Source organism: Filicampus tigris, chromosome 3 (assembly GCF_054856515.1).
Source record: "Filicampus tigris isolate MCC_2025a chromosome 3, RoL_Ftig_1.0, whole genome shotgun sequence".
Lineage (NCBI taxonomy): Eukaryota > Metazoa > Chordata > Actinopteri > Syngnathiformes > Syngnathidae > Filicampus > Filicampus tigris.
In genome coordinates, this window is record NC_141219.1 from 7,999,164 (window position 1) to 8,013,217 (window position 14,054).

A 14,054-nucleotide genomic window follows, 5' to 3' on the forward strand; every position below is an offset into this window, starting at 1 on the left:
AACTTAGAGGTTTTTGAATTATGAGCCATCGCTTGGCCAATTTTTTGGGCAATGAACCAAAATTTGATATGAAGCCACCACTCAAGTGAAGTGAAAAAAAAGGGAGCAGTTGACGATTCACTTTTAGCTGTTTATTGAACACGACAAACAGTTACAAAAAAAGTACAAAATGAGAACACTAGCAAGCACCTACTGTCGGCCAAAACTAAAAAAAACTCATGTCGAGGCACGAGACTACCCAGCCATGTTCCTTATATCACCCACTAGACCACACCCCTTTCAAGGAGAACTTAGTTAATTCACGGTTCTCTTCAGTGCGTAGGATTTTGCTCTCCATAGTCCAGACACTTACTAAATCGCCTGCAATTTTGCAGTTCAAAGTTGGATGGTCTCCACTTAAACGTTGTTCCAGCCAGATGTCTGTGAAAGTATACTCAAGCACATTATTCCGGTGTTAAATGCACTAACACTGTCAATCTTAGGTTAGCTTAGCCGTTAGCATGGCTTCTCCATCTTTGCTCATTACCCCTTCGTGAGAATGTTACTTGTCAGAAGTGTAGTTTATTTGCCGCCATGGAGGCGATGACTTAGGAGCGACTCTGCAATGTGTTTAGCCCTATCAGTAGCAAGCTGCAACCTGCTGCTAGCCAGCTCGTATGGCATAAGTTTAAGCACCAAGTTTAAAACTTGCCTCGACCGACTACTTCCCACGCATAGGTGGCGTAACACCGGTGCGTACAGCCCAGTGAAGCTTTTTGGGACCATCTCGGTGGTAGATTCTCAGTTTTGCTATTCAATGTGTTTTCATGAGGCGCAAAATGCTAATTTTGCAAATTTCAAGCCTTGCTTTGATGTATGAGCAAACTTGTTATGAGTTATGACTTTGGTCATGGTACAGATTAAAATTGCAAGTCGAGGTACGACTGTACCTTTTAAAAAAAAAATAAAAAAATAAAAAACTTGAATTCTTTGATCTCATAAGCTTGAAGTGGGATAGAGGCTGGCTCCCAGTTTTCTTAAACGCTACATTATCACCACCAGCAGCTAACACGAGCATTTTATCAGCCTCGGACATTCAGCTAACAGCTTTTGGCTCTTGGTTAGTAGCACCGCCATGGTGCCATCATCGCTGCAGAAGCAGTCCAGTTGTTTGTATAATAATGGCCGACAGACCCAGATGGTAAGAGCAGGGTGCCAGACTGAGGCCATTCCAGAACAGATGACCACCACCTGCTGGTGACTCAAACCAGAGCAGACTCAAATGGATCCGCCATGTAAATAGATTTAGCAGGAAAGCCATAAATCAAGTTCCAAACATACACATAACTGTGTCATGTCTTGGAGACGAAACGAGACTTATTTTTATCAACCGTCTGTCTTCCCACTGTCTCACCAGAGTTGCTGGAACTGCGGGAGGAAAGCCAGCGAAACGTGCAGTGGCTGCAACACAGCGCGCTACTGCGGCTCATTCTGCCAACACAAAGACTGGGAGAGGCACCACCATGTCTGTGGTCAAGGCCTGCAAGGGCTGCCAGGGGGCAGCAGTGTTCCTCTTGGCACCTCGTCCTCGGCGTCCAGCGCACCCCCCACCCACTCAGAGAGCACCCCTCCGGGTCCGCTGTCGCTGGCGGGCCAGAGCGGTATGGCGGCGGGGGCGGGCAGCGGCAGCGGCAGCATGTCGGCCAGTCCCAAGGAGAGCAGTTCGAGTAGTGCCTCTCGCTCCACCACTCCAGCCACGCCCGCACTACTTGACGCCACGTCTCGCTGACGTCTGATCCCGTCCCCGCCTGTTATGACAGTGGCCACGCTCCACACGAAACCAAACTGAGGAATCTTCATCTCGCATTTACCCCTTTCCCCCCCACACACACACAATTTAGCCCTTGTTCCTTTCTAAGTTCTGATAACTTAAGTCTGTCTTTTACAACCACGAATACAAATATTGTGACTTTGGGATTCAGTGTAGCGTAACTGTTGAAAAGCACAACGATGAGTGACAGTGACATATCATAATGTTTGCTGAGAACCTGGAGACTTGACTAAGATGTGCTCTTAAAGGATGACAAGACCAATTAGCACTTCAATTTCGGAATAATTTAGCCCCGACGAGAGCACCCACACCTGTTATATGCACTAACAGTCCCGATCTTCTCCGGTCACTGAAAGCTAACAAGCTAAGGATATTGAGCTTTTTTTCTCCCCCACCCCACCCCGAAATACAACGAGCGAAGGGGAAAACCTGGGATGCCATTCCTCAGAAACACAACTTAGTATTTATGAAACATTTCTTTCTGGCTTTAAAGGAAAAACAAAGAACAGTCCAAATATTCTAAATGAGAGCAAAAAAAAAAAAAAAAGTGATGATACTGATGTTGATAACCATCATAATGACATAAAACTAAATGAGTTTTAAACTGCTAACTACCTTGCTAGCGAGCCAAGAAAAATCTACGCCGGACTCACCTCTCGAAACCATTGTGAACCCAAATGAATTCAAAGATGATAAACAACATGATCCAAACCTTTGTATTACACTGCCAAAGTGAGTAAGCGATAAAGAGAAGCACTCCTAACCAAACGCAAAGCAACATCACCTCCTCAGCAGATAAGGCAGCCCGTGAGAGAACGAGAGTGAGAGCCAGGCTGCGGAGCACGAGTCAAGCTCTGCCGTGTAGCTGCCTTCTGCAACCGTGGACAAGACTTCAGCAATCCTTCAGTGGTGGCCCAGACTAGAGCGAACATATGGACAACGCTGTGAACGACTTGGTGAAATGGACCGAGGCCTCACCCCTATGAGATTTGTTTGAGAGTGGGAAGCAAAAAAAAAAAAAAAAAAAAAAAAAGAGGAAACGGAAAAGCTACACAGACTCAATGGAGATAAAGTTACTTACACAACAATGTAGCTACCAAAAACCTCAAGCCTGTAGGAGCAATTGCATCCAGCAGAACACATCCGAGCATTGTATGTGTATGTTTCTTTTTGTCTCCGATGGTGAGGTAATATTTACCTTTACTTTCACACACCTTTTCCAAAGCACGACGAACAGAGCCGAGAGAAGGGCGGTGCAGACTCTCCTCTTTTTCTACCTCCCTTCATCCCACAGGCCCAACACTTTGGCCCGACGACTTGACTCTAGTCTGTCACGCCCACCCAGCCTGCTTTGGAATGAACATCAGAGCGGGACAGCACGGGAAAGGGATCAAAACCGGCTTGTAGATATTGTTCCTCTTTGCATTTTTTTTCAATAGTCTATGTCGTCGCTCACGTACACATGACATTGTGTATATCCAGAACCTTTTTTTTTTTTTTGGTTTGCTTTTGTTATCTTTCATTTTCCTCATCATGGGGAATGAACAGCGGGGTCCGGGCAAGGACGCTTGTCTATGGGCAGAAGCCCCACAATGTACTCATTGTTTGATTTGTTGTATCTATATTAATGAGATGAAACCCCTCTTGTAGAATATTTTGTATTGCTCGCATTGTAAGACAGTGAGAGGACGGAGGTGCAATATGAAGAGAATTCAGCTACTGAATGGAACCTCAGCAACTGCCCATAGGGTGTCATATAATATAGATACATATAAATATATTTAAAGTAACATCAGTAACTTAATGTGAATGTACATAGTATTTAAAGAGGTCCAAAAATGTGTTTGCCAAATAACAGAAACCTTTAAAGTTTAATGTCCAGAATATGATTTTCTCACAGTACATTTGTTTCTCCAATGTATCAATTGCTCCTTGTTTTTTGTTTTTTTTTTTAGTTTTTTTTTTGAAATAGATAATTAACATGCTTTTCTTCAGTGGAGTAGATGTAGGGGAAAGTACATTCTGACAGATCAAGTGTGCATGAACTGCATGACTTCCAGAAATACATGAATTAGGCTTTAATGAACTAACTGCTGAAACATCTATCACTTTGGCAAGAGATGTGATAAGTGTTTGTTCTTATAGAATATGAGGGAATATTTTCAGTGTAATGCACTTCCTTGACACCGGGTCTGGCAAAGTGCCACAAGAGGGGACTCAATTCATAAAGTTCATACCAAATTTCTTGTTTCAATTGAGTCCTGAGAAATATTACCGCTCATTTAGAATAGTTCCTCTGTGACCATTTCTCTTCATCGCTGTTTAGGTATGTTTGTTACCTCCAGCCGCAGTAAAACCTTTTAAAGTAGGATCAAACAATTAGCCAGTATTCAGCCAACATAATTGCGCTCCCTTGTTTTCGATATTGTTTTTGATAATTGTTTGACAAATGAAAAACATTTTAGGAGGGAAAACGGTGTCAGACCTGAGGATCTTATCGCCTTTTTCCACACAGCTTTTGAGCATTCCCTTGGTTGATTAACAGCCTTGGGCTTTTTCTGAGTGGAGAAGGGCCATGTGGCCACATTGAAGAAGATTTGGTTCTCATACACACTTTCAAAGTCCCAAAATACGGCCACAGTGAATGATTACATTATTTAGAGATGATCTGGTGCTTACGGTGCAAATAAGCTGCAAGCTTCTGCTGCATCTACGTGTAGCATTTTTTTTGTATTTGCGACAGAATGGCCTCTTTGACGTGGTGTTGACTTTTGCGACGCCGGAGCACTCTTCACTTGCTACCTCCTGAGACCATACAGCTAATCACCAGGAGAGCTTCACCTGGACTTTGAAAAGATGGGCTGAGTGCAGACATGGGAGTACACATCCACACCTCTGAATTGATTACCCATTTGGGGATTTGAAAGGCCTTGCCGCTGTAATTGCGTCCATCAGACGTCTCATTTGTGATCCGTCAGTGAAACAACAACCAAACATATCAGTGAACACAGCATTGACCATGACAAGCCATTTGTCATCCAAAACCAATAAAAGCGCAGACCAAAGTACTCCTGCATTGCCATAACCGGCTTTGACCTATTGTAGTGGTGCCAAACCAGACAGGATCAGGTTTGAGCTTCACTACAGTTAACCAAAGTGTCTGAGATGCAAACAGTCAGAGAATAGGTGCCAAGAGTGAGTTTTCAATGGACATTCTGAATTGTGTTTCTGTGACAATAGAAGCATTTCCATTGGAAAGCCGACTGTTTGTATATTCTAGCAGTTACAAAGCCTTGCAGAGATGAAATTAATGAATGGTGAGCATGTGTTCCAGTGTGAATAGAGTGTGGTTTTATACAATTGTTTTCCTTTTCTCCACATCTTTGTACTTGAAACCCTCCAAGCTTTAATAAGACCCCAGGCAGACGACTGACAGAGATTCACAATATGTAGCGACGCTATCTGTGTTAACGTGCTGTGTTTGTAAACAATATCGGCATCAAAAGAGCTTTATGGTGGCAACTCCTTTCAAACGCCGTTAGCGTGTGGCGCGCCCTTGTCTGCATTGAAGCCCTCCAAGAAACAAACCAAACCGAACATGTAGACCACATATAAATGACCAAAATACAACCAAAAGCTATTTGCTTCCATTGTACTTACGGTAATGTTTTTGTTTGAGCATTAATAGAGAGTTTGGGAGGTGGATGTGGGGTGTGAAGCTACATTCACACAAAGCAAGCAGACCTGAAGAGGAGCCTAACTGTACTTTGTAGTGACAATGTGTTCACGAGGACGTGTCTGATAGATACATTGTGTCAAACAAATGAGATTTGTCGTATTCTTTTCCCTGCACTCTGTGAAAATAAATGGGCTCTGCTGTTGTGAATACCTTGAAAGGCTCTCCACGTTACATCAGTCACTATTTAACTGGGGATTGCATTCAGGCAAAAAGCATGTAAAAAAAAAAAAAAAAAGACATATTTTAGCAGGTTGCCGAATGGAGCATCCTTACCATTAACAGTAACCAATGATGTCTCTCAAGAAGTGATGACACATCCTTCCTGTGACACAGGCAGTGCTGAATAACCAGAGTTGAAGGTTAATGTGCTAAAAGTCTGATACAGCACTTGTATACTCCCCCAAAAAGTCATGGCTCAGGATGGTCCCATTTTTACCTTTGCATAAAATGAAAACAAGGGTGTCTGACAGCATTCTATACTGTATTGTGCAATACACTATGACATTAAGAAAAAAAAAAAACATTTTTACGTGGGAAGGTTGACTAAAAATCGGAAAATCTTTCTTCTTTGTTTTATTTCTCTTTCTTCCTGTTGCCGTTTTTAGATGAAGTAAACTGTGCCAGAGGAATTAAATTCTGATTTGTATTTATTTCTTGCATGCTATCCTCCCTGTTGCTAATACCGCTCTTTAACTGTTCGCTCTGTTGGATGTGTGACGCTGTAAAACATTCTAATTCAGGTTATTGTCTGTGTTGAACAATGTAACTGTGTAATTAAAATATGAAAACAAAGCCGTACATGCTGCAGGTTTTTTTCCACTCCTAAAAGTATATTTATTAATGATTCACAAAGCGTAATAATTCAACTTCAATAGCTGATACGTTCTGCTCTGAAACCTTTTCGAATAATTATAGTTGAAAATATACACAAACACAACACTGCGTGTCCCATGTGGTTTGCCCATTCCGTGTTCACATGAAATTGGTATTGACAGGTAAGAGTTTATTCACAAAAATGTAAAACCATTTTAAAGACTGAGGGTTGGCTTCACTTTGTGCCCTGAAATGACTGAAAATTGTGAACAGGAGCCCCCACAAAAATAGCATGGATTATATTTTCAGTTACAATGATAATTGTTGTTAGTAACGGTGGCAACGTAAGATGATTGCCCTCTGGGGTCAGCTGAGTGGGGCCAATTATTAGTCAATTTATATATAAATTTGTGGGTTTTACAGACAGTTGGTAGTAGCATACACAAACGCCGGGGTGTACTGAATCTTACCAAAGTTGCAGTTTGCCCGTACATTTCTGTAGATCGTAATCTTACACATTTCAAATGGCTGCTGTCACGTGAATCACGGACATCAGTGATGTTTGAAAAGGTGTTTGTACAAATTACACTAAAAGTGTACAATTTGACAACAAGTATGTAATAGATGTTTTTTTTTTCATCCAAAAACAAAGCGGTCTAAAACTTTTCATTTACTCTGAAATAATAATTCAGGATTATTTTATTAATTTCACTGACATTATGTCAGGCAGCTACTAGGCTAGTATACATGTTTAGCAGATCTGCAGGTCATAATTTCGTATAGATAATTATGATGATGATTTTACCCAATATTGACCCAGAAAATACAAAGTCTATATGCAGGGCGCTCTTTCATTTTTTTCCTACATTTGTTTTAATATTTGTAACTTTGCAAATATGCATTCATTCAACTCTTTTTATTATGAATTCATGACGTCGATCCCGCTGGGGGTAAAGGTTAACTTGGGGGCCAGGCTCCCGGACCTCCAGTCCGGAAGTTGGCGTACGTACCAACGACAACGCTGTCAATCAACGCAACTTGTAACGTGCACGCGCACAGCTGACACTCGTTAAGTTGACGTCACGCGTGTCCTCCCGCCGTCAATCTGCTTCCGGTTCGACATTTGCGTGTGGCGTGCTAGCAGGCTACGGTGAGAGCTCGCTGCAGAAGCCATGTTTTAACAATGAGCATGGCCGACAATCATCTGGAGTACGCCTATCTGCAGGGACAGTCCATCGGGGAGCACCTCGCCGAGGACCCGGTGAGTGTGTCTTCATTATCGGCTCTTAAGCGAGCCGCTGTTGCAGTGGTTAAACGGACGCTAGCAGCAGTGGAGCAATGCCGCACACACGAGCACGTAACCGCTTAGCATCCTAGCCAGCAGCGAATCGATTCAGAAGTAATAATCATCTGATGTCTTTATGTTGAGGCTTAAGACTTGATGATGGCGTTTGGTAAACAACACATCTGGAATTAAAGGCTTAATGAAATGAGTCGGGGCGTTTCATTCATATTTGGTGGATTTCACGCTAAAGCTATATGAAGCATTTTGGATGGTATATTATTGCACACCAACGGGACTTTTCATTCGGTACGTCTGCATCATCTGTATACAATCTGTAGGATGAATGGCAGATAACAGTGAGTGGAGGAAAGACCTCCACCAAGGCCGATGAATTCTCATTTGGATAAAACCATGGTGTTTGTCAATATTTATTTAGTCAATTTCTCTGGACACCACCGAACAAAAAATGTCACACAAGTATAAACTGTAGACTGAAGCCCTTATTGTGGCTGAGGTGAAAATATACAATATGCAAAGCCCATATTAACAAAATAATAATAATAGTTTTAGTCATCCCATATGGCTTAAAAACATTACAACTTTTAATTTAAAACAGTTTAGAAGTATTCCTTTGCACCTGATTTCAGTTGCAAGATTCTCCAAATAAAAGGCAAAGTTTGCTTGCTGCAAGGTATTTAGGTAAAACAAAAGCAAACTCTACAAGCGTACTCTATATTTTAAACACAACAAATGTTGAACCAAACCATATAATTTCTTCTAACAGAAGTCTGTTATCTTAATGTTGACATGTAAAACCATAGATGGGCTAACGGCAATTCGTATATATGTTACGGTGGATGCTTTGTTTGTATGAGTGTACAACAATATTCAAAGGCATCAACAGTATTATCTCTGCTCTTTGGAAGTAATAAATGTGGTACTGTATTACACTGAAGGGGTGTCCTCATCTTGCGATTAATAATATACTTCACTGAAGCTGTGCAACTCTCAATTTGCTTACCCTCCTGTGTTGTGTAGAACACAATTGCTTCAAAAGCTGTGAAAATGCTGGGGCTGTCCATGATTTATTCCAAGATGGCACCCAGAGTTGGCAGTCTCAAGACCGCTGCTGTTTTTTTTTTTTTTTTTTGGCACATGTGATGTTTTGTGGTCCTTTCGTTGTCAGCGCTGCTTGAGAATTGATTCTTTCTGTATGTATGTTGCTGTATGTTACTCATCAGTCACTCACTAGCCTTCTGTTTTATGAATGGCAAGAGGTTAATTGTACCTTCTGTCATCTTGTGGAGAGCATTTAATTGTTCTGGCTCTAATTATGTTGCTGGCATAGATAGATGAATAAATATTGCATTCTTGTCCAGGATGTTTGTGCACTCACTGTTCCTGTCATTATCCTTGTGTTGTATGGCTTCACTGCAATGTTAAGCAAACGTTGTTTTGTGTATAACAGGAGCTGGCAGCCATCAAGGCCCGAGTTCAGGAGCTGGAGATGGAAGAAGAGACTGAAAGAATGAAGGAGGAAGGAGTAGATGAAGAGGAGGACAGGTGTGATGCTGAGGAGATGCAGCTGCTGACCAGCAGCCCCCGGCCTGGTGAGATGACCCGTAATGTTTGCTAGCAGTAAATGCGCCAGTGCAGCGTGCATCCAGGTGAGCTAACCGTGCCACCATGTGGCTAGCACCTGGGACACTTAATGTGCCTCATCGCTGCCCAATGAGACGGAGCAGAAGGCTTACATTTTTTGGGGGGGGGGGGGGGGGGGGATTGTGCTATTTTCTGCTTCTCTGACTCCCCCACACTCACTCATCCTCCCATCTTCCATTGACTCCAAGATAGAAACAGACCCAGAGTGTTTTTGTTTTTGACAATCAGATGTTGTAATGTCTTATTTGACCTGATCTTAAACCTGCTCATTAAGCTCAACTGATAAGTTGACAACCATATTTGTTTTTTCACAGGCCCGTTTTACAACATGACACCTGAGGAGAGGATAGATGCAGACAACCGGTCCATCTATGTCGGAAATGTAAGATATTTATTATCATACAGGTTTTATTTCTTTTTAATTCCACGACTTTTGCCCAAATGCCAAAATCGGCTTTAAGACACTGAACACATATTTGGAAAGCTGTGGTCAATAATTCCAAACTAACTACACCACATAATTTCCCTTTCCCATGATTTGATTGTGTTCCAAAATGTTTCTTAATGATTTACAGTTAAGACAGCTGCATACTGAACGCCACTGAACAATTCACATATATCTGCAACTAGTTTATTAGCTGCGGACTGTCTGCAACTAGTTAAGATGGGATTTCAAAAGGCAAATTAGTTGTGTGTGTGTGTGGTATATATTCAATATAAGGTATGAATTTGTCCAAAGGTAAAGATTTGGACTAACGGCCTTGAGAATGGTCAGGATAAAGAGCATTAGCCACACACTCTTTTTAAAAGAAATATAAGAAACGGCGTTGCTATCTACTTCAAGAAGCCTCTTGTGTCCGGTACATGTGGCATAAATGAAGCGAATACATATTTTCAATATTCACAGTCAAGAAGAATCCAATTGGAGCAAAGCTTATTTATATATCGTCACTGTCCTGTGAAAAACAAGTGTCCATTTTTCTTATTTTTTCATGAATGGTGTTTCAGCTTTGCAGACATCACATTGTGCAAAATTAAAAAAAAAAAATCCCAAAATTTCACAGGACCGCGACAATATTTAATATGAATGAGAAATTCGCCCATCTCAATCTGTCATCTGATTTTGACCAAGTAAAATACTTGGGAAAGTGGCATTGTGGCTTTTCCAACCTAAATTAACTCGCAAACCCGATTTAAAATGATTTTAAAGTTTTTATTTTATTTTATTTTTTAATAATTGTGGCATGGGGCCTTTTTAAGCATCTTTGTTGTGTGTGCATCTTGATTTTGGGGCGGGAGCAACCACCACTTGCTCTCGCATGTGCTGACAGCCTGTGAATGAATCTTCAAAAGTGGCCTTGGATTGATTTGAAAATGCCATTGATGTAAACAGGTTTTTCCTTTGATACTCCTTTTTTGGAGCAGTCTTACAAAGTGGATATAGTCTTGGCAGGTTTTCAAACCTTTTTAACAGGATGCACTCTGGTTCAAATCACAGGTGGACTACGGCGCTACTGCAGATGAGTTGGAAATCCATTTTAACGGCTGCGGTCCTGTCAACCGTGTCACCATCCTCTGCGACAGGTTCTCCGGTCACCCCAAAGGGTCAGTTTAATGAGAACAATGTGTTTCAGCACTTCTGTCTACATCAATTTTTTTTTTTAATTTTAATCTTGCTGTTTTCCAGCTTTGCTTACATCGAGTTCTCTGATCGCAACTCGGTACAGAGTGCTATTGCCCTGCATGAGACTTTATTCCGAGGAAGAGTTCTCAAGGTGAGGATCACCTTCACTACTCCTTCACTTTTGTCACTTCTGTCAAGTGAAATTGACATCGGTTTCTCAGGTAACGATCAATCACGGCTCGCCTGTTTTCTGAAGCTGAGCTATGATTGGTCGTTATCCGAGCCCTGAGCAAGTTTTCATTTGCAGTCGACAGTAAATGGCAAAATGGCCACCCCCTGAGATGGGCAAAAACCGGTGGATTTGACTGCTTAACTCATATTCAACAAACACAGTACGAATCAGAATGTCATGTTTTCGACTAAAGGGCCTGCATAAAACATATTCTTGTAAAGAAAATTTGGGGGTTGACTTCCACTTTAAGGAACAGTTAAAACGATTGACTCGATGCTTGTAGAGGCTCAATTTTAACACAAGAGCAAAAAGTGTACGTAATTAAAAACGGGAGTTAACAGTATATCTTCAGTCTTGCACAATCCTGAATTTCCCTCATAGATGACAGAATGACGTCACTTGAAATTTACTTGGGGTATCATTTTTGAACGTACACTGTTCACAAAAAGTGCCATCTAGGTACACTAGTCATTTTTGTCTTTATATATAGAGGCACATTTGAACACATTCAGTATGATTTAAAAAAAAAAAAAAAAAAAAAAATGTATGTATCTATTTCAGGTGTTGCCCAAAAGGACCAACATGCCTGGCATCAGCACCACTGACCGGGGAGGCCACAGAGGTGGCCACTCAAGAGGGAGAGGACGAGGCTTCCAGATTCCCAGGGGCCAGCACGGCTCTCGAGGCAGGTTTCGCTACCAGTCCACTAGACCACAACACCAGAATCCCCACCCTTACTATGGAGGCCCCCCGGTGGGGAAGAGACAGTGGGGCCACCTGGATTATCACGAACAGACGTCCAAACGCTACCCCTGTCTGCTCCTCATCACCCCACCTTCAGAGGAATTGGGAGCCGGGGCCAGCGGACAGCACTACCCCCAACAGCGCTAGAAACCTGTCTCCCTGCTGCTTGTATACAAAGTGGGTGTCTGAACTGATTTTAACAGGCATTATGGGATCACTGGTTTGGCTGTCTCTGTCCATCAAATAGATCATTTTAAGCTTCTTGTGTAATTGCATAAGGGGGTGACTATCCCGTATTCATGCAGACGTGTCCTTCCATTTTTACGAACTAACTCAAATGTATCGTTTGTGCCCGCTATGTATGAATCCTCCTCTGTTTTAACTTATATATCTTTTGCTTTATGTGAATAAATAAAATGATCAGATGCTTCATTTGTACTAAGATGCATGAACATGTGCAGCAAACATTTTTATTTATACACATTTAAACAAGTCCATTCAAAGATGTGTAAAGTACGTGTGAGGCTGTAGAAGACATCAAGCACTTTGCGCCATCATTCCAGAGACAATTTCATCAAATGCCCTGAAAGAAAACAAGGTTGATCATGAAATGTTTCCATGTTATAAAAATGATTGAATACACAAACTGTCCAAGCATGAACTCACTTTGACTTAATAGGGTTTCCTGGTGTATGGAATGGGTTACACATTACGTCAGTGAAGGAGTTGTGCAGTTTTCTGAACATCTGTAGGAAAATGTCAATGTCATTAGAAATGAAAGGGTAACTTTAGAAAATGTAATACATGGATCATATGCATTCAAAAGTAATTAAACTTACACTTCTTATTTCATTGTCCCGCAATGATGTGTTAGATGAATCTACAACAATAACAAATTTAACCTTGGAGTTTGTTACATAGCCATATCTAGTAAAATAGTCAAGGATTAACATTAAGGGATTTTTGCTGCATTGACACAATTTCACGATCCTGCTCCCTCCATATTATTCGCTACTCGTAACCAATACAAGAGCTGCATTAACAAACAAACAAACAAAAAAAAAAAAAAATATATATATATATATATATATATATATATATATATGGAATAAGAGTATAGAGATCATTCTCAGTTTGAAGTAAATTGTACATTGTTGTGGTGCCCACTACCCAGCATCATTTTGCAAGTTTCACATTTTGGTTACTCTGCTTTGCAACATCCATCCATCAATCAATCAATCATGATCTCAGCAATGGTGGGATTACAGACACACTCCTTGTATTGAATATCATTCCATTATGCACGTGTACATTATTGTATGAGTCTAGGTTGGACCCCACAGTTTGAGGACGCGTTTCTTTAGCAAAGAGGATACACTTTGTAGTCTTCGGTGGGATAAAGTAGACCTAAATAGAGCTCTCTCTGGTCCCCCAATGACTTCCCCACAGCAGAAATCTTCTCCTCCACCACATCCAGGGAGGTGTGCACGGTGTAGTGAAACTTTAGCTCATTTTGAGTAGGAACGCTGCGGATATACAGTGGGTAATTCTGAGGGAACACAAAGACAATCATGACACGTGTCATAATGCCACCACCAAAACAATAAGCGATTTTGACAGCAGCTATCTTGAAACACTGCTGATACTGAATACAGACTTACACTACCACACAGGAGTTAAACATCATGGATTTGTTGCTAGCCATTTCCAAGAAAATTATAAAAACAATAGGTAAAATACTTCAACAACACAGATATTTCAGATGTTTCGAAGCTAGAAAAAGAAGCATTACCTCTTTTGCTATGACTGCAATGCACACCGCCATTTTAGTTTTCTTCCTGGTTGCCGTCAGGGTGATCACGTGACAATAAGGACGCGTATCATATGTCCAAGGTATAATGTAATAATGTTATTTAACTATTATTACAGCCACCCCGTACGTACAAAGTATTGATTTTATTTATGAAAAACATTTAAATTATGCTAAACAATAAATTACCAGAAACGGAATGGCGCGTTTATATCAGCATTGTCTTTGTGCATATTTTATGTACATACACAAGTATTTAACTAATTATAATTTCACGACAACGACTACGTTTTATGAATTACTGCAAACTACTTGAAAACGACCACGTAAATACT

At 41.1% G+C, this 14,054-nt stretch overlaps 3 protein-coding genes across 13 annotated transcripts in view; 2 read left to right on the forward strand and 1 right to left on the reverse strand.

The window, feature by feature from the left end:
• The window catches only part of cbfa2t3 (CBFA2/RUNX1 partner transcriptional co-repressor 3), a 45,700-nt gene extending 39,353 nt beyond the window's left edge, over nt 1-6,347 (forward strand). For all 11 annotated transcript variants that reach the window (XM_086026147.1, XM_086026137.1, XM_086026148.1 and 8 more), the window contains one exon: nt 1,397-6,347. In XM_086026147.1, coding sequence (XP_085882273.1) covers nt 1,397-1,768 — 372 coding nt within the window. In that variant the 3' untranslated portion in view covers nt 1,769-6,347. The remainder of the gene's footprint in view (nt 1-1,396) is intronic.
• Nucleotides 6,348-7,436: 1,089 nt separating this feature from the next.
• Nucleotides 7,437-12,334, forward strand: pabpn1l (PABPN1 like, cytoplasmic). The gene is made up of 6 exons (XM_086026691.1): nt 7,437-7,623; nt 9,116-9,257; nt 9,624-9,691; nt 10,808-10,914; nt 10,997-11,084; nt 11,727-12,334. The coding sequence occupies exons 1-6, from the start codon at nt 7,546-7,548 to the stop codon at nt 12,054-12,056; spliced, it is 813 nt and encodes a 270-aa protein (XP_085882817.1). The 5' UTR covers nt 7,437-7,545; the 3' UTR covers nt 12,057-12,334.
• Nucleotides 12,335-12,365: 31 nt separating this feature from the next.
• trappc2l (trafficking protein particle complex subunit 2L) lies at nt 12,366-13,765 on the reverse strand. The gene is made up of 5 exons (XM_086026692.1): nt 13,702-13,765; nt 13,286-13,458; nt 12,749-12,836; nt 12,576-12,655; nt 12,366-12,492 (listed from the first exon to the last, which is right to left on the reverse strand). Exons 1-5 carry the CDS (start codon nt 13,732-13,734, stop codon nt 12,447-12,449), a joined length of 420 nt encoding a protein of 139 aa, XP_085882818.1. The 5' UTR covers nt 13,735-13,765; the 3' UTR covers nt 12,366-12,446.
• Nucleotides 13,766-14,054: the final 289 nt, after the last annotated feature.

What these genes read in the sequence shown, in the direction of transcription:
- pabpn1l (XM_086026691.1), top strand. Translation starts at nt 7,546, where the DNA reads ATGAGCATGGCCGACAATCATCTGGAGTACGCCTATCTGCAGGGACAG. An exon ending in GGTCCATCTATGTCGGAAAT is followed by an intron (nt 9,692 to 10,807) that starts GTAAGATATTTA and finishes TTCAAATCACAG; the next exon opens with GTGGACTACGGCGCTACTGC. An exon ending in TTCTCCGGTCACCCCAAAGG is followed by an intron (nt 10,915 to 10,996) that starts GTCAGTTTAATG and finishes GCTGTTTTCCAG; the next exon opens with CTTTGCTTACATCGAGTTCT.
- trappc2l (XM_086026692.1), bottom strand. Translation starts at nt 13,734, where the DNA reads ATGGCGGTGTGCATTGCAGTCATAGCAAAAGAG. An exon ending in TTGCAGTCATAGCAAAAGAG is followed by an intron (nt 13,459 to 13,701) that starts GTAATGCTTCTT and finishes GTGTTCCCTCAG; the next exon opens with AATTACCCACTGTATATCCG. An exon ending in GGGACAATGAAATAAGAAGT is followed by an intron (nt 12,656 to 12,748) that starts GTAAGTTTAATT and finishes ATTTTCCTACAG; the next exon opens with ATGTTCAGAAAACTGCACAA.